At 32.1% G+C, this 27,269-nt stretch overlaps 2 protein-coding genes and 1 long non-coding RNA gene across 6 annotated transcripts in view; 1 reads left to right on the top strand and 2 right to left on the bottom strand.

Moving 5' to 3' along the window:
• Nucleotides 1-1,367: 1,367 nt before the first annotated feature.
• Nucleotides 1,368-23,754, bottom strand: LOC147066038 (sodium/potassium-transporting ATPase subunit beta-like). 2 transcript variants are annotated; one of them, XM_085955809.1, is made up of 8 exons: nucleotides 23,342-23,754; nucleotides 22,745-22,894; nucleotides 21,367-21,477; nucleotides 7,481-7,554; nucleotides 5,823-6,089; nucleotides 4,978-5,055; nucleotides 2,778-2,862; nucleotides 1,368-1,977 (listed from the first exon to the last, which is right to left on the bottom strand). In XM_085955809.1, exons 1-8 carry the CDS (start codon nucleotides 23,475-23,477, stop codon nucleotides 1,460-1,462), a joined length of 1,419 nt encoding a protein of 472 aa, XP_085811935.1. In that variant the 5' UTR covers nucleotides 23,478-23,754; the 3' UTR covers nucleotides 1,368-1,459. The 2 variants fall into 2 exon arrangements, with proteins under 2 accessions (XP_085811935.1, XP_085811936.1); XM_085955810.1 differs by lacking the exons at nucleotides 22,745-22,894; nucleotides 23,342-23,754 and adding an exon at nucleotides 21,951-22,278.
• Nucleotides 8,853-11,227, top strand: LOC147066039 (uncharacterized). The gene is made up of 3 exons (XR_015071658.1): nucleotides 8,853-8,928; nucleotides 9,277-9,482; nucleotides 9,907-11,227. It is a non-coding gene; the product is annotated as an uncharacterized LOC147066039 (long non-coding RNA).
• Nucleotides 23,754-27,269, bottom strand: part of sky (GTPase-activating protein skywalker) — a 218,303-nt gene continuing 214,787 nt past the window's right edge. For all 3 annotated transcript variants that reach the window (XM_085955806.1, XM_085955807.1, XM_085955808.1), the window contains one exon: nucleotides 23,754-26,735. In XM_085955806.1, the coding sequence (XP_085811932.1) occupies nucleotides 26,594-26,735 (142 nt within the window). In that variant the 3' untranslated portion in view covers nucleotides 23,754-26,593. The remainder of the gene's footprint in view (nucleotides 26,736-27,269) is intronic.

Genomic DNA, 27,269 nt, shown 5'->3' with positions numbered 1-27,269 from the left:
CCTAGGTAACGGTTTGACTGATATGAAGATATAAGTACCTAGGGACAAGTTTTGCTGATAAACCACGTCTTTGATTATATTCGAAAAGCCTTCAATCATGAACCGTGAATAAATAAATTGATATCACACAAACGACAAATATCTTGTAGCAAATTTACAATAAAACCACCTCGAAAAAACTTAAGTATTTTGTTTCTTTAATCTATCCGAAACTGGACTGTTTTTTTCAATATTTTTGCATATATTTTGACACACTTGTAGGAAAAGGTTCGCCATCCGTGCTTTAGTTTAGGCTATCATTGTGTTAATTTAAATATATGAAAAATATAACTAAATAAATCTATTGCACAAAATATCAAAACAAATAATAATATAGGCATGTACATTGAAGTCCTATTAAACATACAACATTGCAATAATAATAGCTGCAAATAGAATACATTCTAAGCTCTGATCAACTCGAATCCATAAATTAATAAATAAAGGTAATTCGGCATTCAGTTATTCTAAACTAAACGAAGTCTTCACTACTTGACCAGAGATGTCTATACTTTTTTTGTCATAATATTATTCACTCCTGGAGTACAGTAAAACCTCAATATAATGGACTAATGGGATGATATATCAAGACACACCCGTTGTAGAGTGACGTTAATGTTCGATGTCGACGCACATGCTTTCGGTAGGTAATCCTGCTTTGAAATAAGAATCAAATTTTGTTTCCACTTTTGAAGTCTGACAATCAACTCTCTAAAATTACGAAAATGTGTGTAATATAGGTAGTTGAAATTCGTTATCTGACAAATAGTCAATAAATGTTATTAGATCGTCGAGATGCGATGTTATCACTGACAACTTTATTTTTGGGTGTGTTGTTTTTTCTTCCTCGCTATCTTCACTTCCATCCTCAATTTCCAAGATCATAACTTCATCTGTTATTTCACTTTCAGTCATGATGTGATACCCAGAGTCATCCACCTTCATCTATTTCTAACCATTATAAACTTATTAAATGGAGTAATAAATGGATTTATTCACTTCGAATAAATAAATTAAGCTGCTGTGCAGCCGCGTGAATGCGCAGCCAGCATTGCAGCAAACGTCAGTGCTTCGTTCAGTCTACGAGCAGGATGGCATTATGACTCGAATTCGAGTGTGAGAGGCATGACATGATTATCACGCACAGCACATTGTTTACAAGCGGTGACATTTGGATTTAAACATGTATAACGTTAATAGGATGTTTTTAACAATTTTCACATTTGAGCGAATATTTTGTCAGTTATATCCGAAGTCCGTTATATCGAGGTTCTACTGTATATGCATTATTTTTTCCAGAATACAAATAAACAAAATAAAAGACAAGTACCAGGGAAGTCATGTTTTTATTAACTACCTACCTACTTAAATTATTTATTAAATTATTGTGCAATTCATAAAAAAATTTAGTAGGTGATAATTATTTTCCTGAGTCCATAGCATCACCATTATCCATTTCATCGTCATCCTCATCCTTATCTACTTTGTCATCCTTGTCATCATTCACATCGTCATCCTCACCCACATCGACATTATCATCCTTACCCTCATCCACATTGTCATCCTCATCCTCATTCACATCATCATTCTCATCCTTATCTACTTTGTCATCCTTGTCATCATTCACATCGTCATCCTCACCCACATCCACATTATCATCCTTACCCTCATCCACATTGTCATCCTCATCCTCATTCACATCATCATCCTCATCCTCATTCACATCATCATCCTCATCCACATCGTCATCGTCATTGTCAACATCATCATCATCGTCATCTTCATCATCATCATTATCATTTGAGTTGTAATGGAAAATATTCGGTTTCCTTATCCTTGATTTTTCCTTTGTCTTCACACGTATCTTAAATGTTCTATTGATAATGAAATCGTCTTTTACCCATAATTTACACGTCAATGATATCTTGGAGTTGGCTTCTAGAAAATAATGATTGAATATTAACAGACGAAGAAAGCAGACAGCACAAACTATTTATTAATATCAATCAGCTCTAAAGGGGACATATTATATAGCACCGGACAGATCTACCTAGAAAATAGGAATTTAAGGAGAAAGAAACTGACAATCTACTCGTGTGGGCAGACACATGATTCCCACACACTTCTATATGATCACCACCGATGAATGAGAAGTCATTTGTAACAATGGACAAATTCATGTATTTGGTAACTTTCACCTTCAAAAATGATATCACACCATAGAACGACGACTGTAATAACTTGAAGCATATTGTCAGTGTATTGCGACCTATTAATTCTTAAAAATGCTGCACCTCAAGTTATAATTGTCGGTCTCTAGTAAACAGAACGTTACTATGGATTCTTTCTTCAATGTATCTCAAGAAGATAGTACTGAAAATGGTATTCGGAGGCGTATGTGAGAATAGTACACGGCGAGGTCAATGCAGCCATGAACTCAATGCATTGTAAAGAAATCCTTTTGTTATCTCATGTGAAAATGCGATGACTCCGTTGGGCAGGTAACATCTCAACGATTCAAGACACCGAACAAGTAGTGAAATGGACAGACGATAGACCTAAACAAAAGTGGGTGAGATAAGGCAGTGCAGGAAACTTGTGACAAACAGAGGAATTGAGACATTTTCTGGAGGCAGCTGAGACCCACAGTAGGATATCGAGCCGATGATGATAATCAATGCATGTGCATTAGGAAGTTCAGTAAGAATGTAGTAACTAGTATACAAAAGTGGACTTACTTTTGATATCAGGAAAATGCAAGGCAATCAGTGGTGACTGGTAATTTTTGTTTCTGGTATACGGGAAATAATATGTGTCAAAACTCTGTAAAACAATTTTATCATTTATTTTTGATACACTTCTGGCATATAGTCACAATAGCAGTGGCGAAGGGTGGAGGCAGGCTGTTAAGATCCGCCATAAATAGAGCACACTAAACTTTGTCAGTCATACGTATTTGTTTTCGTTGAAATTAGACTACACTTTACAGATGGTGTTAGTTAGTTTTTAAACTTCAATTAAACCGTGCGAAAACCAAGTCATAATAGATAATAGTCAATAAATACTCGTCTATTTATAAAATATCTAAAATAATGCAATTAAATCATACATAACTTTATTATTATTATATTTTATAGATGGAATAATATTTTTTATCTATTATAGTTTTCTTTAGGTAGGGCTTATAATGAATTTAAAAAAAGGAATTAACAATGGGTGAAAACAAATAAGTATGAATGAAAAAGTGTGCACAATTTTCTCATATCGCCCAAAATATACTTAAACTATTATGGTTTGGTTAGGCAGGGTTTAATTGATTTTTAAAAACGCACCAACACCATCTGTAAACTGTAGTCTTAGTTCAATAAAAACAATTACGTATGACCAACAAAATTTAATGTGCACTATTTATGACGGATCTTAATAGCCTACCTCCACCCATCGCTACTGCACAATAGTAATAATCTTTGGATAGCATATTAACAGGTCTAACTGCCATCCAATTTCTTGCTGTTTATTCAAGCCATTAAAAATTACTAAGTACCTATATCATTATTATTTATATTTCTCAACCATTTTTGTTCTTCCATACTTATATCAATCAATCAATCATCATCCATTAAAATAGAATATACAACACAAATTCAGTTATAACAAGGATTTTCCATTAATTTTTTACTTATATAAAATATTTACAAATAATTAATTATAAAATTCTCTAAATAATAAACTGGTATATCAGCACACAAGTAGGGATTGCAATACCGGTATCCCAGTATTTTTGGATACCGAAATACTGGTTTTAAAAATCAGACAATACCGATATATTCGGTATTGAAAGTGGATGTAAAATGTATTGATTAATATACAAGGTTTAATAGGACTTGTCAGGTTATGCGTAATATATTTACATTACAGGGAGGTACCTACTTCCCTAACTTTAAATTTATCCAAATATTTTCGCCAGTCACCCACGGGTCTTACAAGTTGTCAGGTTTATTTTAAAAGTTACATGTACTTACAGTAAAAACGAAACAATGATGCGGTTTGTCGATTGTATATGTACGTATACATATGAATACGCGGTCATCGGCTGCCAGTCATTTATCATGGCTCCCCATACACACGCACACTATCGACCGACCGCATTATTGTTTCGTTTTTACTGTACTTATTTAGATACTTTTGCTATAAAATAATAATATTTTTATATCTATATTTATTGGTTTCTGTTTTTAATATTTTTCACGAATACCGCTATTCAATTGGAAATACTGGTATATATTGATATTTTCATTCGGTATTGCAATCCCTACACACAAGATAGGGGATATGTGTTCAGCGACGCACTTCCCGGAACAAAAAAAAAATATTCGTTACCTAGGTGATAATAAATTTGTTTTTAATATCGTCATGTGGCTTGTCTTAGGCCAGTAATAGCGCAGACAATACAAATGGACATACTATAATGCGATTATCTGCAGTGAGCATCCCTACCCTAACTGTGGTTATAGCTGCAGTCCAGGTGTCCATTGCTATAATCAAATCGAGGAGTGTCTGGGCATAGGGAATGGAGCTAGGAAAGTGCGGGGTGTGTGGTGCATGGCGAAGCATGATAAGTAGCAGGCGGGGTAAGAGCTGATTTCTGTGGCACTGTAAACTTCTCAAACTCCTTAGGGAGTAACATTCAGCTATCGTCAGATTCGCACACCAAATTACATTATAATCCAAATATAAATTAATATGTTTGTATAATGTATAGGTATTTCTTTTAAAATGAACCTTCTCCCTATTATGTACTATCTTTCTGTACTTTCTTAGTATATTATAAGTACTCCCATGGTACACCACATAATCTCATTAGTAGAAGTGATTAAAAAATGTCTGTATAAATAAACAGTATTATAAAACATTATATTTGTGCTGTATTATCTTTACCTGCTCAGGGTAATACAATATAGGTCCAGCATTTTCCCGGAACCGAAGAGATGCTCCATCACAGTCCACCCATATTTTCTATAAAAATCAAAACATTAGAACAGGTATTCATTTTAAATTTCATTTCAAAACATAAAGGGAAAAATTCAGAATACTGAGTAGTTAATTAGGTAGGTATATAAAGTGGCATAGCTAGAAATACTGGGCCCCTATGCAAGAATCATGCAAGAAACCCCCAGTGTTCTAAAATTGAAATGCCATAAATTTCCACCGTATAGTATTATATATATATTTCTTCTATCTGTACGCCCAGTCACACATTGAAAATCGTCTCGACTGGGATAATAGTCATAAATCAAAACTGAGTGCAACATGCAACTTTTCTATGTGCGTATAGCAAGCCGTGCGAGGACAGTGACATCACTTGGCAAGCCAAAATGAATGACAAAGTGCGACATTTCGGGATTAAATAGCCGGGGTGAAAATAGTTGCATGTGCCTCCAGATGTTTTTCCAAACTAAAATATTTTATTCCAGCAGTGTGTAAAGGTCCATAAGATTACGTGTTTTGTGAATAACGATGTCGTCACATCGACGTATTCGACACGTTGCAGATGAGACGAGCTTAGATGTGAGAGCCGGCTACCACATAAATGATTGGATGTCAATAATTATTTTAGCTATAGAGTGCACATAATCGCTTCTGAATTATTGAAATATATAATACTTTGGTTTATCAAATTCTCGAGATTCTTAGTATATAAATAGTTCCTAATTATAAAATACTAACAAAAAATTAGATTTGTAATAATTTAAAAATAAATTGAATTGAAGGTATTGACTTACCGGGACACTACTATTTCTTATGAGATCTTTTATGATGTGTGGCATATCATTTGGTAGAGTTGAGTTATTTGAGAAAGGAATTGGAGTCCAATTCAAGGCTTTATTTATCTTCAGAAAAATGCATGGCTTCCCAACATCAAAGCCGTAGGGGAAAGCAGAACAAGGTCCAAGTCTCGATATATTAAACCAACATGGAGGCTCGGTCAATCGATTGACGGGTATTCGTTTAAAAGCAAAATCGGATGCACGTTTAATTTTGCGAGAACCCTGCCAATTGAAAAAATCAATTGTTAAAATATATCCAGCCCTCTCAATGTACAATTAGGTATAATGCGGTCCTCCTAGCTCTGGATTTGATTCACTGTTAGATGACAATACATCTATGCGATTTTCTCAAAGCCTGGGCATTTATGTGGTTGTTTCATTGCTACTACTACACTACCATGTACTACACATGGAGTGTTGTAGCGAGAAAAAGAAAAATAAAAAATTATAACAGACATATTGCATAGAGAGTGGATACGGTGAACAAATACAGTGATCCAAAGCCTCGAAACAGTCACAGAGCTTGCCTAATAGTCGCTATATCGTTTAATTAATATCAACATGAAACATGTGAAAGCGAAAGGCTTCGGACCATAATAGAAGCCATCAGCTGGGGCCGATCCACTGCTGGATAAAGGCCTCCCCTATCTCCTTCCACTCTTCTTCGTCCCTAGTTCCTCACTGTCACATACATTCACCAAACGTTATGTGTTTGTTCGGTTTTAGGGTACCTCTGTGGTTGTTAATTGCCCCTCGGGTACCACTGTATGACTGCAATATTTGACCGGCAGCTATCCACTTGCCGAGCGACATGTCCAAGCCATTGCCATTTTATCTGCTTGGCGACCTCTATCACATCACATACTCTTGTCTGCCTCCTCGTTTGGTTTCTTCTATGGTCTTTCCGCATTATGCCCAACATCCATCTTTAAAAGCAACGTTTCACTACTAGAAATTTTTGGATTTCTCTCACATTAAGGGTCCATATTTCACTTGCATGCGTGAACACTAGCATCACACATTCATTAAAGATTACACTTAAGACACAATGGGAGATCACTTTTGAAGATATTATTCAGGTGCCCATATGTGCTCGATGCCAGTTTGGCTTCGCGAATAATCTCATCATATTATATACCAACGTCAATTGATAAATTTTGATATCCGCTGATGGAGGTACCTATTTAGCATTGGATCGATCGTGGCTGAAGATGATAAGATTGTTAACTAGGTTATTGACAAGATTAATTACGACTATTTGACGACTAAAAATAATAGAAAATGTTGTCCATAACTTTACTGAAAAGTATGGTATTATTATTATAATGATATTTATAACATATTTAAAGCAGTCCTAACGTGTAAACCTGGAAATCCAAAACAATTTTCCATCTAGGTTTGTAAATATTTACATTATATGGGAACGATTTGGTTATTTTGGATCTATTTTTTAAATTACAGGTGTTGTGGGTGAAAGAATCTCACACAGAGGTAGATACTTGATTATACATACTGGCATATCCAATAACAATCTCATTTTTGACCCAAATGAGATTCATGGGTTTTACAAGATAAACTAGTGTTATTTCGTTTAGGTATAAATAAAATCTAACCGTTTGATTTCCTTTATATTCTATAAACTTCAAATGTGGTTCACTGCATGTTTGGACACCTTCAAATGTATATTCTGCAATAAATAGAACATACTAGGATTATTTACAACAATTTAATGATTATATTTTATTATAAATAACCACATTTATATAAAATGAGTAAATCAATTTCTTTTATTCATTATTGACTCTTATGATCCGGGTTAGACCTCGACTGCCTGACCGAGAGGTTTCTAAGCATATTTTTTTAGTTAGTTACATTAGTAGTTACTTCATAATAGTCGAATAATTTAGTACTTATATACAATAAATAAAACAGCATTTCGTCGTTGCTTCTGCAATACCTGCTATGTGCACATTTTGTCAGTTTTGAGTTATTTACATCGTTGGTTAGGTTATTTTTTTCTCCATCCATCTATACTACTTGCTATGTGCTTGGAATTACCAAAATATTCTAAATAAATAAAAACAAAAGCTGTTCATATGTCGGTGTTGAATTCAGTGATGGTAATATCTGCTATGTGATATAAGTGTACATAGCAGTAATTGACTTAAGATCACTTTTATGACATTGATCACATGGCAGATATTACTAAATGAAATAACAGTTATGTGCAATTCAAACAAACATTGATATGGCTCTCACACATTTTAATGAGTCAAGTTAATACTTTTGTCAGTCACATGACAGTAATTACCCATTGATTTGTTGCATGGTAAGAATTATATTATTTCTTCTACTTACTATAATAAAATTATATAATTGTATTCAAGAATTAAAAGTGTTTGAAATTTAGTGAGTAAGGTTGAGGTAATTTTTACTATTTACTCTGTTAGGTGTAAAGTTATTGTAACATCAACATGGTTGAAAACACATTTTGCCATTATTTAATTTCAATTTATGTAAAGAGATTAGAGCCGCTATAATCTACATTAAGGGCACACATGCTTACCTAGAGTTTCTGTTTTTTCATTTAAAGTTGAACTATGACATTGAATACTAGGTATGATTTTTAAAGTGAAAGTGATATTATGTTACATCTCTTTTACGCATGCTAATATGATTAAAAAGTTTTTCTTTCTCTTTCTGTCACATTCGAATTTGATTACCAAAGTTTAAACATTTACTATGCGTATTAGCTGACGTGCTTCGTCGTTTACAAATTATAACATGAATTTAAAAAATATATGTATTTATAATATTAAATATATTTTATAATGTACACAGATTTTTTTAACAACTATATTATATATACTTTTATTTATTTGTCGCATATTCAAAATGTTCTTGCTATATTAAAATCTTTTTTTTAGCCGGCCAAGTAAATCCGTATTTTTGGCCATAGACTAATAGAAAAAACTCTCTGCTGTCAGATTATGTTGATAGCAAATTGCAAGATACCTAACGAAGGAATTGTGTTTTATATCAGGAATAAGAAACACTATCTGTAAGTACAATATTATGTTATTTATTACTGTAGTAGTATTCTGTGTGTTTTGCATATATTATTCAAGTGTTAATTTATTGTTTTCTTAGTCTACATTAGTTGCGTGGTTAGTTTAGAGGTTATTGCGAGAATGCCTGTGATTTCATATTTATTTGTTTGATATAATCTAAGGCGTTCTAGTTGTTATTAAACATGTTACCTACCTGATTACTTTATTTTAGTTAATCAATCTTTTTTGATGCTTTGTATTATCACTAATCCGTTTTAATTACCATTCTTCAAACAGTCGCACACTATAAAAGATTAAAAATCACACTATTAACAGTTCATATGTTATGTTTTTTGCAGATGGAGAAAATGTCTACCGAGATCTTTGCTTGTCGACGGTTTCATATGAATAAGATGGAATGAAATAAATCTTTTAATTAATAATGAAATAAATCCGACTTTCGGCGTACGATCCGAACATGGCGTGATTCATATAATATTATTTATGACGTAGACCATCAAGCATATATACCCATTTTATAGATTTAATAGTACAATTACAAAAGGTAAATATAAAGTGACTAATGTTTGTAACCTATAGCTATGTCTATCTCGCATACATATTTAAAAAATAAAACAATTTTATAATTACATTTTTGCACTAAATTTATTATCGATAATGATATAAAAGTTGCTAAATTGATTCATAATATTCTAAAATATAATATAATTTTGCATATCAGTTACTTGTATCATATCAGGTATGTCATTTGGTAGAGCTTACTCTCCAAGTCTTTTCTTTTTCATCCTCAATATCACTTTGATATTAGAAACATTGTCTTTCTAACACCATTTCAAAGACTTTAAGTTTTCTAGATGCTGTATATTAATTCTTCTCTTCGGCTATATCTGCATCTTAGTTGCAGCATATGGATACAATGCGGCGCCTCCAAGAATCTCTGTCACTCTAGTTTTTTTGCATCGTTCCAGGTCATACTAGCAGCCCGTAACTCCGCCAGATATGCTATATAGATAGTATTTAGCGGCCATCCAGGACGCCGGAATCCGGTTGGCTTGAAGAACAGGCAAACCAGATTGGGATTCTCTTCAGGCACTCGCAGCACGTGGCCGGGCCAGGTACAAAGTTGCGTATTCACTCTCAACGTGATGCGAGGCTATTTGGTGCGTTCTTTTATCTCCCGTTACTTCTAAAATTACCGCACACCCAGTATCCGTCGTAAACATCTGTTCTCGAAGCTCAGTATACGGTTGCTCGGAGCCTTTGTAAGGTGCCATGACATAAAAACTAGTAAGATATTTAAAATAGCTGCTAGAATGAATACATTGTTGAAAGGAAATGAAAACTGATAATATGATATATCAATTAATTTGTCCATCTGAAGTTGTAGATATCAGTTAATAATTATGTGTTATACCAGTAATTAAATGCTGACTTCAAATGAAAATTGACTATTAAATATTGAAATAATATATTACCAGTTTTGATTTTTTTAAGTACTATACTATATCCATGGTTCATATTACAATGTCATAGTAAAACTTAGAAGAATAAAATATGTCGTAAGACGAAATCAATCTTGGGGTTTTAATATAAGTTAAATAAATAGTACACAGCTAATTTGTTATTACTTTGAATACATGCCATGTCTTTACATCAATAAAAAACAGAAAAACAATTTAATAATGTATAAATATTTATATAAGACTTAACAACGTCTAGTTAGACATCTAGTTAGACACGATGACCTCCATTTAATTTCCTCTTATTTTAAAATTCACCAAGATATATCCTAATAAGTAGGTAAGTATATTACATTTGTACATATAATAAGTAAATCAAGTACTTAACATAAATAATTATACTGTAAAATTAAATTACAATTGAAGCAGTATATATGGACCCCACAGAGTAATTAACAATATAATAATTTATATAATTATATCGGGTATATACTATATTGACACATTTTAATGAAGTCTATTTTTCTTGGTACCTACGTTCAATGATAAATGTTGTTTTATATTGTAACATAAACAATGGTAATATGCATTGATCTTTCTGATTTTTAAACTGTGATATCTATTTTATATATCTATTGATTTCTATGTGTATTATTGATACATTATTTATTTCAAATACAATAATTTCAAAACTAACAGTAAATAATATATAGAAAGCGTCATGTTGTTTAGTTGGAACATCTACTAGGAAATTCCATCCAATCCAAATTCAATTTTTACCAGGTGGGTACTTGTAGGTCAGTTATTTTTGGAATAAAATGAATCCCTTAAAAAATATGAAATAAGAATAGAATGATAAATATTTGTGAAAATTTACCAAATCAACATGTTTAACGTGAATATTTTCACACTAAAATGATAAATATTGTTAAGAAAATATACACAAACAGTTCATTCAGAAGTTATGACGTTTAAAAGATCCCGCGAGTTAACTCGTGCGTGGCACTGATCATGAGGTGATATCAGTTATAATCATTTATGAGGAATGGTTATAAGCCATTGGCACAACCAATTTGGTTTTTGACCTTGAGAACAAAATGTACTTTTTACACGGAACCAAAACTCACGGCTGCAGAGACGAATGCTTATACAAAATATGGCGCAGTGGAATCGCCAGCAAGATCAGGTATCATTATTTAGATGTAAGTATACATATTATTTTGAATTTCATAAAATTACACTCGTTCTGGGTGTCTCGTAACAGTAAACTATATTAGTAAATTAGATATATCTTGATGAACTATAAAATAGTGATGTAATATAGACTTGTTGAAAATATATTAAGCATAATAAAATTTAAAATAAAAATTTAGAAATTCAGCCTTTCTGGTTCTCTAATATTCATAGATCTACTGGTTCTGGGATCTACTATTTCTGGCAGTAGACAATTCATATAAAAGTGATATATCTTTTTTTCAATCTTTTCAATCCAAAATGTCTCGTCTTTTTTGATTAATTCTATTTTAACAGGAAAATTATGTCCCGTCCAAACTCCAAATAAACAGACATCTTTCTTAGTAATATGAAGCTGCCCCTGAATCTGGAAGTACCAATCGTGATTTTTATCTATTACCATATTCCTGTCTTTATCTACTTTCCAAAATTTAATTTTTTTCTGTACAATAGCTTCATCTGCACTTATTCCAGCAGCTGAGAAAGGACATTTTATTTCAATAATTGTATCATCATCGCTGATGCCATCTGGCGTTGCACCGATAAAATCATACACATCATCGATAAACAATCCACATCTCTCAATCTTAATCCGTTCTTGTACACTAAGCTGTTGTAAAGCTATTGATTCATTTTCTTTACCATATTTTACCGCTTTCACGTTGGCTAATGATTGGCTATATAATAAACGTTTTACCAAAGGCCCAAATTTTGTATTTTCTCGCCGCTTACACACCTTACCAAAAACAGAGGCAGTAAGAAGGTTTCGTCGCCTTTCTAGCCATTCTGCACATTCAGATTGTAATACGGTGCGTCTTTCTATATCCCTCCTCTCATAGTTTGTCAGTTTGAGTTTTTTCAAAAAAGTTTCTTTTAACAATTGATATTGATTTTTGTCCATATCAGGTTTTTGGCAACTCTCTCCATAATCTGGATTAGATAAAGGAACAGTATGTATTGGTTTTCGCCAAGATTTTCCTATTTTTTTTTTATTTATTTTCAACCTTCTTGATTCTAAGCGATTTATGAAGGCTTTTGGGCTATTTTTATAAACTTGTTTTTGAATTGTGCAATGTAACTTATTTGTATTAAATGCGATTACCGCCGCTGCACATCGTCCCATGTACGATTGTCTTTGAGAGTAGTTAATTCTCTTGCCGCCTACAAATTTTGCAATCATGTTATTAAAAGATTCTGAAATATTAGTAGAAAAATTATAAATTAAACTTTTTGAATTTAGCACCAAACGAGAATTATATATCATTAATTGAGAAAATAGACTGCATTCTTTTAATGCTGGTACATAATTTACATCAAGCATGTCCTCTGTATTTGGTTCATTTGTACAAAAATATGGTAGACAAGAAGTATGGTCTCCAAAAACATGGTGCGGTCCATTAAATAAATCTTTTTTCAGAGCGATAACCTTTTCTTCGAAAGTACTATCTTGTAGTTTTCTATACTTGATTGCACCTATGACGGCTTTCCGCAGACGTCTTTTTCTTGACGCAATGATTTTTCTTACATTCAAGGGATATCTTGTGTCTTTGGTTAATGCCTCTATTTTGCCACAATAATTTCTAATTAAATGGTTTTTACATTCAACTTTCTCGACAGTTACATTCGGATAAGGGTGACAATCAAGAATTTTTTTGTATGTGCTGGAATCTCCATCAGCAATCAATTTTGAATAAATCAATCCATGTGTATTAATAGATTCTTTAAAGCCTTCTAATATTGCTGTAGATTCCATTCCACCTGACGGACCGGTATAATTTAAAAAGCATTTATGTTGTTGAGCAGGGATATTTTTATTTTTAGCTTTGGCGCACAAATCGCAATATTTATTTTTCACTGACATGTACAAAATCTTTCCGGTTCTTTGACCAATGATCGTGGCAGCGCCAGATGCTGCGGAATAATTGCATCTGTATGAACGTTTCGACCAACAGCCGTCTGCAACAACTGATATCATGGGAATACCAGAAGAATCGACGTCACCATTTTCGATTGCAAGTTGTCGCTCTTCTTTCGCAGCGTTTTCCATACTCTTATTTTTGGTTTCTTCAAACCACTCGTACACCTTCTGTTGACTCTTTCTGTATGTTCTTGCTGTAATCGATGGTACGTCAATTGCTGAACACATTTCTTCCAGATTTGAAAATCCACTGCCGATACTGATTATACTGGATACAAATGCGTCACACAGATTCATTTTGTTTTTGTTCATTTCAGTGGTATATAATTTTAATTTTTTACCACAAAGTTTACATTGAATAAAAAATGTACTACTAAAGTTATCCCGATTTTCCCCAAAAATTTCTAAATGTGATAAATTACAATTAAATGGAGAATCATGGTGGCTAATTAATTGAAGTTGTTGGAAAAAATATGAAAAGTCTATAATTCTACGGCCTTCTACACGGAATTTAGGGCTTGAATCTTCAATTTCATTTTCTATAATAAATTCTTCGTGTTCGTGTTCAAATGTGGGATGAAATTCTGGTTCAGGTAGTATGCTTTGAGGATTTCCATGCTCAGGCATAGTCTTCGGCAATATATCAATACTATAATACATTCAAAAATATTAGTTTAGTAGATAGTTAACAGAAAACAAAATGTATAGCTGCTATTAATTATTGTACCAGATTATAATTTTTGTCACAGACACACTAATTTCGAATAAGACATGGCACAAACATAATATAAAAATAATATAAGTACAAATGATCATTATACTTAATTGTGTGTATTAATAAGTAATACGCAAAACTTCCTTTTGCAAGATAAATAAATATTGTGAACCAAAATTTTCTGTGAAATGTGGTTTTTTCAACTATGTATAATTATGTCAAATTATAAAATAATAATTTCAAACCTTTGTGTTTTTAATGTATTAATATTTCCATCTTTTCTCCTACGTCTTTTTTTGGAACTTCCAGCCATCGGATAGTGAGTTCGTGGCATTTTTTGTAAGTACAATCGATATAAATAATTGTGATAATATTGTTAGGTACCTATGTCAAAAACCGAGGATGAAAATTTCGCATTCCCGCTGAAATAAATGACGTTCATAGTATTGCCAGGCTAAACTTTCGAAATTAAAGTTAGTTTTTAAAAAAAAAATTACATTGGAAAATATTATGTAAGTACAGGCATCCATTATTATGTTATTTGATGAAAGTATTCTTTAAAATCATCTGTATTATTATAATCTCGCAAATTCATAATTTAGTAAAAGTTAAATTTTCTGTAATATAAACATCAGTAGGTACCTAACCTATGTTGATTCATAATTTTGGCTAAGTAAAAAATATAGATATTTTTACTTCGCGATGTGTTTGGGGTGTTCTAAATTATGTAAGTATGTTTAATAACAAATGTGAAATTCGTAAAACCTCATGTGTATTATTTATTAAATAAAAATAGTAAAACTAATAGTAGATACAAATGGTGAAAAACTTCATTCTCTTATTTACTAAAATATCAATTCAATAATATTTTAGTAGATATGGCAATACTGGACGACCCGATATATGTCACTGAAATAAAATAAAATCTATCACAATTTATAAAATACATACCTACTACAATCATAATTATTTTGAATGTAGAGGGAGATAGTTATAGAAAGGGACAGAAAACTGATTGCTATGTTGCAATATTAGGCAAAATAGATTGCAACAGTGTTAAAAATTATAATGTATGATTTAGTATGACATAACGTAGAATTGACGCAAATACAAATTTCTTCAGATTTTTTTTTGTTTTGTCCTCAAATGTCAAAATATGTTTTCCTTTTGAATAATATGTTCGAATTTGTGTTTGTTTCGCCTATTTTTGTGTTCAATTTGTAGCATTCACTTTTATAAACATATTTTTGTACAATACTTGTGTGTTGGCGTATTTTTTTGGTCATATAAAGTTAAAATAATACCAGCTAAAGATTCCATACATCATACACCAATTCGCAGGTGGGTCTGGCGGATATCAAGATGGTCGAATATTTCGTGGAAACAGTTGTTTTAAAAAGGTCTCTATTTAGTATTACAAATTTATAACTAACAAGATATTTCATCATTTATTCAATGATTAATGATAAACCTTCTGATACGTAGCTTTATATTATTTCGTATGTCTATAATTGTAGCATATTTAAATAACAAAATGTCCACTCGCTTCCATTAGATTTAGAACCAATAGAAACTGCAAATATTATAATTATACTGAATATATTTTACTACATTATGTTTTATAACATTACAACTATCTATAATAAATCGTTTGAGATAATAATTAAGGGAAAAATTTGTCATCATCACAGCCTATTAATGTCACAAAAATATGGCTTCGTTCTCAATTATCACGTTTCACGGTTTCAAAGAATATTATTTTACGTCATAAAAATACTTTATGTAGTTATCAAATGTTTTACATAAATATTTGACGATGAATAAGCTTCATAATGATATAAATAGTTTTTCTACAAATCTTACGTACTATTCAGGCTTAACCTCTGAAAATACCAGAAAATAGCTGACATGGAACACCTTCCCCCTTAAGGTTTTATCCGAATTCAGGAAGTATATTAACAACCACCACCTCAATAGCCAATATTTAAATTTTACTTTCCTATGTTTACAATAATCAAAAGTGAAACGTTTTATCTGTTTTCATTCGTGTGTTCATTGTCATTTTAACTGTTTTTTTGACATGTAATTTTCATAACATTGTTTTTTAGAGATGTCATATCGAGGAAAAATATTCTTGAATTAGCACTACACAAAAAGTATCAAGAATCTGGAGGATCTTTAGATAATTTTACAGCTTCTGGCTCTGATACGAAGCTCCTTCAGATTTTTAATGAAGCTCCTCCATTGGATAATAGCGACGTTTGAGATCTTATTTTAACTCCCGTAGATGTTCATAGAAATTTAAATGAATTCACAAATTCAAATGCAGTCAGCTATGAATTTCTATTACATTGCTACCCCCTGACGACGGACTTACTCATATTTTAAATGGAACATTCCGTTCAGGTGAACAACATAATATTATACACACAAATAATGATCCTTCTACGGTCGTCGATGAAAAATGTATCCGTGTCTTCAGATATTATATAACAAGTTGAGTTGTTGGAACCTTCGGTTAAAACTCTTCGAAAAAACACTCTTATAGGGCTGCAAAAAATGCTTCAAAAAGAGTGCAAGTTCTGAAAAACTGGTATTGACAATGGATCTCCAAAGTGTACTTTTGTGACCCAAAACAGATGCTTCTGCCATGTATTACAAGCAAAAACTCGAAGTTCATAACTTCATCATATATGAATTAAATAATAAAGAAGTGTCATTGTACGTATGACATGACGCAAATGGGGGTGTATCAAGTATGCATTATGGATTACTTAGAAAATCTACCCCTAGCTATAAAGAAGTGGTACTTATATCTGATGGATGTAATTACCAGAATCCCAATAAGGTGTTAGCCAGTGCTCTTAGCGATACGGCTAAGAAAAAATCGATAACAATATTTATCAACATATTTTGGAAAAAGGTCACACTATGATGGAGGCCGACAGTGTTCATGCGACGCTGGAACATTATTTCAAACCACCAATAAATTCACCATCGGATTACATAGCACGGATGAGATTAGCACGACAGAAGCAACAATATAAGGTGAAAGTACTAAATTTTGATTTTTTTTTCACAATATGATCAGTTACAAACAAACCTCACATCACTCAGACCAGGCAAGAGAGCCGGAGACCCTACTGTCGATGATATTCGTCAATTAAAATATTTACCGAATGGTGATACCAACTATTGTTTGAGCTATTCATGTGAATGGCTACCTCTTTTGCAACGAAGAAAATCAGGCAATAATATTGTCTAAAAATGTATATCGAGGATATACCCATTTTTGCATCCAAATATCGTCACCTTTAAGAGCTGAAAAACGATAGGTATTGAAAAGGATCATCACATTCCGTGATAATTTGCGGTTTACGTCAAATTCCAAGAACTAATTAAAATATCATAGCAAAACATTATAAAAATAATTTTGATTGTCATGTTAGTATGTTCTTTATTTGATTCATTTTATTTTCTATAAACTTAATTATAAAATACTATGTAGGTATAATATTTTTTCATGGATGTTTGCATTTTACTAAAATTGATTATGAAAATTTGTTCACAACAAATACCTGTTATGTAATCAAAAAGATGCTGACAATATCTGTCATGTCCTAATAAAGAGAATAATGAAGGTTTATTGTTTATTTCCTTCCTTTTTAATGTTTTTTTTATTATTCAATCAATGTAAAACTATTAATGTCATCAAACTTGAAAGACAAGACTTGAAACATATTTACCTATTTTTTAAAACAGTTTTTTTTGTCTCCTGAGCAATATGGTTTTGTACTCATAGCAGGTATTGTAGAATCAACGACGATTTGCAATAGACCTCAAAGAGGATGTCCGTTTATCAAATCCCTATTAAAAATAGTGATTTGATAAACGATAATGAAATTTATCTATGATTTTATTAACGATAATGATATTTGAAATAGGGAAATACTTCTTTTTTCCCCATTGGCTCTACAATCCAATGTGGATCATGTCCATCTCATCGGTTTCTTTATCGATATTATATGTCAACCGACAGAATCAATAATAGGCTAACGCAGAAAGCATTATTAAACCGAAATAGTTACCTACCAAAGAGTTATAAATCGCATACAGTGGAGTAGACATGCGTCATTCTCGAACGAACGTATCTTTTAAAACTAATCTTTAGCCAGCGAACAAATCGGTCCCGAGTCACGTGGCGCTTATGTCGTTCGAGGCGAACGAGATTCGCGAGAGTGCACGCGCAGTATAGGAAGAAACGTGGGTGCGAAGGATACGCTGCCCGGCGAACGGATTATGTCGTTCGGGGCGAACGAGTTACGCGAGAGTGCGCGCGCAGTATAGGAAGAAACGTGGGTGCGAAGGATACGCTGCCCGGCGAACGGATTATGTCGTTCGGGGCGAACGAGATACGCGAGAGTGCGCGCGCAGTATAGGAAGAAACGTGGGTGCGAAGGATACGCTGCCCGGCGAACGGATTATGTCGTTCGGGGCGAACGAGATACGCGAGAGTGCGCGCGCAGTATAGGAAGAAACGTGGGTGCGAAGGATACGCTGCCCGGCGAACGGATTATGTCGTTCGGGGCGAACGAGATACGCGAGAGTGCGCGCGCAGTATAGGAAGAAACGTGGGTGCGAAGGATACGCTGCCCGGCGAACGGAATATGTCGTTCGAGGCGAACGAGATTCGCGAGAGTGCGCGCGCAGTATAGGAAGAAACGTACGTGCATACATTGCCAACGGTTTTTCGAATAAAAAATAAGTTTGTAGGATCTAATTTACAAGTATGAGTAGTATGACAGATTGGATCTGCCTTTTTTGATAGATTTTTATTATAAATTTGGTGTAATTGAATAAAATTAGAATGTAGTATGTACCTACTCGTAGATTATCTATAACTTGGACAATTACTTTTTATTAAGTTTTATAAAAAATAAAACTAATTCAATTTAATTATGTACAATATTAAATAGGTATAACAACAAGCACATTAATTATTTTATAACTAGCTACTACCAGTAACGAATGTAACAATAACACAACGGTGTCGTAACCCTTTTATAATAATGTAGTAGTAAAGTATGATTTGACCATTAATAAAAGTATTAGAAGTCCAACACACTTGTTATAGTTCAAACAAATCTTGCTAAAGAAAATATTATCCACAATCTGTGTGGGTATAACGGATTTTTTTTTTATACATGTTTCCACACATTTCAATATGTAGTTATAATCTGTAAGTTAATTTGCAATCTACAGAAATAATATCTAAGTAGGTATTTAAGATCTACGCAAAATTATGAACTTTTAATCTGTAACATACGAAGGTAGGTAATCAAAATAAATAATATTTATCTGAGGCTTGTAATATATTTTATATCGTTAATTTAATTCTACGGTAGTCTATTGTTATATATTTATTCAATTAATTAATAATTAGCAGTTAACCAATGCGTAAGCCATAAGGCATTGGTCTTTGGGTAGGTATGGTTACAACGTTACAAGTATGATAATTTGGATCTGCCATTTTCTAAATAGATTTTATTGGAAATTGGGTACGTACCTATATAAATGCAGCAAATATACTTACTTACACGTTTGTTAATAATGCTAACTAATACGTAATAGTGGCGAGGGGTGGAGGTAGGCTATTAAGATTCGACATAAATAGTGTACACTAAACTTTGTCAGTTATACTTTATTTGTTTTTATTGAACTGCGAATACAATATGCAGATCGTGCTGGTTAAGTTTTAAAATTTAATTAAGCCCTGCCAAATCAAACCATAATAGTTTAATATGCTATTAGCGATCCAACAACAATAGTGCACACTTTTTTAGTCATATTCATTTGTTTTCGTCAAATTAAGAATACGTCATAATATTATATTACACATGGTGTTAGATTTTTATAAGACATAATAAATATGGGTGGGAATTAATCGCACATTGCAATAATCAAACTTCACAAGAAAAAATAACTTATATTAAATATATATTAAATATAATAATAGATATTTAAATCTATGCAAAATTATAAACTTTTATTCTGTATTATACGAATACGACTGTATGGAATCAAGTTAAATAGGTACCTTGTACAGGTTTGTGGTATAATATTGTCTATTGCTAATTTATTAATAAGTATATTCATACTATTGCATTGAAACTTATTTATCTGGAAAAAATAGAGACTGACAATTTTGTTAATTTGTATTAATTACATAATAATATACTTATTGTTTTTTTATTCATCTAGTTTCAAAAATTATTTAGTTTTTAAAATCATTGCTAGATGTCGTGTGTCACTCAATATTCTGAAATCGCACGTGCAATGTCAACGCATGGCAATAAGTTATTCAAACAGCTCAAGATATGGGCGTTCGGGATGAGCGAGTGTACTTGTTCACCCGACGCAGGGGGTACCGTGGTTTTAATGCGGTTCCTTAGCCCTAGGGCGAGGCTCTTCCATTGCACTTTGGCTGGGCTGACCCCTTCGGGTTCCGGTGATTATCGGAATTCGGGCGCGTAATTTTTGATAGATTGGGGGGGGGGGTGGCGACGAGATTCCGTAATTCGTACGCGCTAGTACTATACATTTTATTACAGCAACAAAAGACACAATTGACCTAATCTGTCCGAACAAATCACTATCCGTAATTAACCTATTCGGTCGGAGTCCTCATTAAGTGACTCATTTCCCATAGCTACAGTGGAGGAAGAAATTAAAATGATTAAAAAAACCAGTTGATAAGTAAACAATCACCGGAGAATGAAAAATAAAAAAAGTAGAGATAATATACGAAAAAAAAACAGTTATTATGAATGGTATGTAGCTTTGGAGCAACTCATTTTGAAAGATGTAAGAGAACAAAACAGATTTATTTTTTACGAGAAATGTTTTGTTAACAACTTACTCATGTTATTTGGGCCTATGTTGTGTCCAAACCGAACACACATTAATAAAACAAAATATTAATTTATCAGACACGGGATCCGAGCCCGCAACCCATGATTTCAGAAAGCACCACTTTCTTGTCCATCGCAGAGACGTCAAAAATATGTATCAACATAATATTAGAATAATAATTTATACTCACTTTTCAAGTTGTCTCGAATAATATAAGAATACTTCAAATAATGTCGGTGAGGAGTGACATCTATATCAATAAGCGGGATTTGAGGATTTATCATTGGAAAAAGTGATATATCTGTAAAAAGAAAGTTATATTAATGTGTTGATTATTTAATATGAAAGTAGTTATTAAAATAAATTGAATATACAATTACAATCTAAAATGATGTGCCCTTTTAGATAGGCTATTTTTTTTTAACCGTAAATGTTAAATTTGTTATATAATATACCCAATACATAAGTTAAATCTCAATCTACATAAATTTTTGATATTTTTACTTTTCATAAATCGTTGGATGAAAATATTCAAAACAAATTGCAAAATCTGATTTAGGTTTTTTTTTGTCAAAATCAAGCAGAATCCTGTGTTTGCAATCCCTATTCTATTTTAATCATGCACATGAAGTGGAGCTTTTTGATTTCTCTGCTGCTGCAATAGTTGATAACCGTGACTTCAGTGTTGTTTCACAGAGACAAAGTGCCACATTGACATCTATTCCGTTTCTCTGCTTCATTTTTTATACTGACAGGGCCAAAAAGTTTTCTCACATGAATAGGTAGGTAGTCGAAAATGTGGACAATGATTTAATGGATGTAACTCGCAGATGGATATTCTTCTTCCAATGATATCCAAAATTGAGACAATGTTTTTTTATATGTGTGGCATCAGAAGATAAGTTGATTAGGTTTCCTTTAGCTGTATTATCAATTGCGTATCAAGTGATGTCTTCATTTTCAGGAAAATAGTGATTAAAGTTTTGAACTAATGCCCTTCAATGTTGAATATTTAAAAAGAGTTTCCGGTTGACGCGAGGAGATATTAAAAATTCTTGCAAGACTGGAAACGTTTCTATATCTTCCTCTTAATTTCGGTACTGACTTGAGCAAATTTGCGCATATGAACGGATATCTATGCTATCTTAAATTTTTTGTACAAACAACTTCCTTGTTCGTGCGAGTAAAATCCGGCTCCCGTTGTTTTAATTGTATGTGCACAGTCGTATGCAGAAGTGAACACATATAGACTTGAGCAAACAAGTTCTTTGATGAAATTAAAAAAACCAAGAAGCCATGGATAGTGCGCAAAAGCGTACGCGCATGCGAATTTGACCTTGTACCGACAAGAGCAAATTTTCTCAAGTCAGTAGGTACTGACCTTTATATATGACTATCCAAAAGTATCATAATTGGTATATATATGTAAATATATATTTATTTTGAATAATGATTTGCATGGAATTTTTGACATATCTATTTTAAAATGGGCGACAACTATTTGCGGACTGGCGGTTGAGAAACACCAGTCTAGACAATAGAAATATCTAATATTAATTAAAACATACCAATAAAAGATGTCTCATTAGATCTGAATGAATGCTTGCTATACAAAGGATATTGTCCTTGATGTATAGTCTGAAGAATAAGAGTAAGGAAACCAAAAAAAATTGCAAATATAATGGTATAGAGCACTGCATAGTAGCATAAAATTCTTCCTGAAACAATCAAATAAATTAAATGATTAATAGCAATAGCCAAGCGAGACTGGCTTTTATATATTAATTATTGTCATAGGATAATCTCAAAAGTTTTACATCTATGAGGATGCTTAAAAGGAAACCAAATATATATCTGTCATAAATATGAAGTCCAAATAATCTAGGTTGGAATGTAAAATAAATGTCAGGTCTGCCGCATATTTTAGAACACTACCAGAACAAGGTCCACTTTGAATAAAACTATTTTCATCTTAGCTCAAAATTCAACAAGACATTCACTACAGATGTGATTTTTTATTTTTGCATTGAATAAACACCATGCCAACTTCAGAATTGGACACTCAGCCACTCAAACGCGGCAAGTGACAAGATATGAAAAACCATTACTACGAAACATGTACAATTTTGCAATTAAATCGGTAATCTCTGTGAAGAAATTCTCACCCCAACTCACGGCATTCCGTTGAAAGAACTCTTTCTTCTCTCTATTGCACACATAATTCAAGCAAGACTTGATAGTACTCGTTTTTTTGTGAGTGGTATTTGATGTTGCTCTCTCCAAAGATGCGCGAAGCACCATAATTTAACAGATTGAATGACAGCCAATGTCATTACAAAACAATACTCCTACTCATTGCTCAATAATTATTATTGAATAGTGTTTTCAAAAATGGAACATATTTTAAAAACCAGCTTTTTATTTTTTTAATGGCTGTTCAATTATTACTTACATACTTACTTTATATAACATTGGGGTCACGGCGTTAGGTGATCAAATAAGAGCATCATTGAAAGTAAAAGAGCTCTGTTTAACGAAATATGTAAAGGTGAAATGAAACGAATGAGTTTTATAAGGCAGGTATATATTTCTACACAATATGAAACAAATATTACAAATGTTTCGTTTTCCTGTAGAATATCTACAGGATCACTTCTAAGTATACACATTGGGAACAATAATGCTACTCGAATGTAACAGTTTATATAACAACACAGAAGAATAGTAAATATTACAAATTTAACACAGATTATCATCATAAATATAATATCGCTTTTGAAACACTTGTCAAATATTTACTAATAAATAATTATTTGCTTGGAAGGTACATTTCCAAATACGGTTCGCTAGCTAAAGATACATTTACATGCAAAGCTTATTCAAATAATATAATGATGAAACGATTTTGTACAGTTTATAAAAATTCAAACATTAAATTTATATAATACAATTTAAAGATGACACAACACATATAAATTTGTAACGAAATCATTCAAAATCGTTATTAGGACAAATAATAAGAATTACGGATATAACAATAGAAATATATTCCAGTCGAATAGCAGAATTTCTAGCCTAATTTTACAATGAGGAAAAGTCATAAGGAATAAAAAGCCGGGTCAAATTCCAAAATTAGAGAATACAAGATTTTACATAACATGATTAAGACTAGACTGTACACTGTTAAATAATAAGATTACTGTATTGTATTATATTAGAGGTAACTTACTACTCTAAAACTATATTCAGCTCAATTCGTCAGAGCCAAGTAAAACGACACAGCTCTTTTTATATCAATAATCACTGCGACAGATTTCTTCGACAATGCATGTAAATATATAATATTTACATAAAAAAACAAGTAAAAGAAAATTGAAATAAAACAATAAATAATAATATATAATGAGATGACAACAATTAATAAGCATTTTGGTATATCTTATCTTGACCAATCGTTATCCAAAGAAGAGGAACATAGTTTACTAATTCAATGTTGATGTCAATCTAACCATTTTCAGTCAAACAACATCAGACCTGTACTCGAGGACACGTTTCAAGAAATCAAAATTCTCCTTTAACATTTACCGTTGTAGCAAAAATATTACTCAAATCTGCTGAAATATCCAAAAACAGAATTCGTTCTTCCGCCTAATGAGACGAGTACGAGTCTGAACCAAACAAACATTATTTATTATTTGCATCAGATAATATTTTCATCTTGATTAGGTGGTACCTACTTGAATTTTTTTCCGCAAATCAAATGTTGGAAAATTTTGCAAACTGATTTAATAAACAGATATATTTTAAAAACTATGCCTATCGATAACATATTATTACTCTATGTTCAAAAAACATTCAGGACTTTTATATGATAACAATAAATATGCTTAGTAGCTTAAAGGAATTCTGACATTCAACATTACATTGCTTAGTCACATTTTACTTCATTCAAACTATAATGAGACTAACAAACATACATAACATTATTGAATAAAATACTTTTAAAAGCCTTACGTTAATTATGTTATTCACCCTCAATATAAAAGAAACCAATAAAGCATGCATCGCTGACAGATGGAATTGAAGTTAATTAAAAACTTTGATGGAGAAAGGATATTTAATAACGGTCACCTAAAAATCATTATTAAAATAAGTTTTTGTCAATCATTCATCATCCACGATTCATATTGAACTTGAATATCAATGAACTGATGATATAACAAAAAAGATAACTGATAAATGATATTATATAATGACAGGTGATGAGTCAATTTAATTTTACATGAGATCTATTATGAGTTTGAAAAATAAATTGATTTTATAAAAAGCCTCTATGATTTAAAAAAACTTTTTTTTCTAACATGATACAAAAAAAAAGTTTTGACAAGAAAATATCTAGCTTTAATAATACACCACTGTACTGTAATGTAAATTTGGAAATTATTTTTTTCCAAAAGGATAACTCAAATAACCCACAGATAACCATATAGGATAGGTAGTAAGATGATTATAAATGTTTGCGATAATTAACATAGTTTTAAAACGTACGTTATGATATTTTGTAGAATTTCCACAAAGGAAGATTATTAAATTTAGCAATAAAAACATTTCTCACGTGGCATGTTAGACTTCTTTGGTGTAATGCAACCATTTATTAGAAATTGATCACGAGAAATACTATGTATTAAACTTGAAAGAGATATTTCATAACGTCTTTATAATAATCAAATTTGTAACGTATTTTACAAAAAATCTATATACATCATCAATGAGATTATATCAAAAATTCTGCATTGACAACGTCGAGTCCAAATAATGTAAATAACTAATCTTTAACGGCAACTAAATAACAACGTTTAACTCTGATAACACATAATATAATATATAATTCCTTTTTAACTGATTGGTCCTCATATAATAATCGGTTCCTTTTGCAAGAAGGCCCAACAAAATAATTTCAATCGACACAAATCTAAATTAATCTCGTCTGTCAAACAGTACAAGCAGCCATATCGAAAAGATCTCTACGACAAAACACAATACATCTCAAGCTATCGGCAATCATACGTAATATAAAATGACAATTACTATTATAATCCTAATTTGATCTGACTGAAAACACATTATAGCCTTTTCAAAATGTCCATTGAGCATAAGCGGCAGCGGTGACTCTTTCGTCGGCGACTGCTCACTTACAAAGCGCAATACTATGGCATACGATATTGATGCACGTCATTTGATAAATGAGCGATTCAAAAATGATAATATAAAACTAATATATTAAAATAATATATTTAAAAGTCTTAATGTCTGAATAGATGATTATTCTCTAACATTGTGATAATACTTTTGTCGTTTGATTCTCATTAACGTTTGTTGATGCGGGAGAGCGTTTGAACACATAAGATTGAACAGGATTATGCGCCAGAAAATCCGTACACTTCCAGAACTCTTATTTCAAAGTCTCCACTGGGACACAGCGGTGGGTTGTTGAAGGTCTGCGAACGGTCTGTTTTACCAAAGCGTATGTTTTCATCCATCCAGATCGCTTGCCCTCCGCTGAAATTACAAGAGCAAATATGTTAAAATCGATAATTACGTCAATGTATCTGTACCTCAAAGCCAATGAGTGTATCATATAGACGATTTTGCAGAAAATGAGTACCGAGTATAGATTTTGTACTGAAAGTATTAACATCTTTCAGAGTCAATTCATAGCCGAAACCTGAAATTCCTAGAACCAAAAAGCAAAAAGTACATAGAAAATCTTAAATTGTTCTTTTAGACATACAATACACTAGATATCAGGTACAAAATTATTATGACAGTGATTCCACAAAAAAAATCGTTGACAAATATAATATATACATAATTTTGAAAACACTTCTGAGAAAATATATTGTAACCAATAGAAAAAATCTTTTTGAAAAAAGTAAGATCCCACAGGAATCGAACCTGTATCTCTCAGGTGATCTGTGATAGTTAGACAATGATATATTCCGTGTGTTGGCAGCAATGAGCCCAAAATCCCCAAGGAGGAAGAACACACTGACAGTGTAACCAAAAACAAATAGATAATTATGGTTTTCCTAT

This window comes from Rhyacophila brunnea, unplaced genomic scaffold (assembly GCF_057557595.1).
Source record: "Rhyacophila brunnea isolate RB1 unplaced genomic scaffold, BYU_Rbru_1.0 scaffold_5, whole genome shotgun sequence".
In the NCBI taxonomy this organism is placed as follows: Eukaryota; Metazoa; Arthropoda; class Insecta; order Trichoptera; family Rhyacophilidae; genus Rhyacophila; species Rhyacophila brunnea.
The sequence above is the reverse complement of the archived record's forward strand: the minus strand, read 5'-3'. Positions and strand labels throughout refer to the sequence as shown.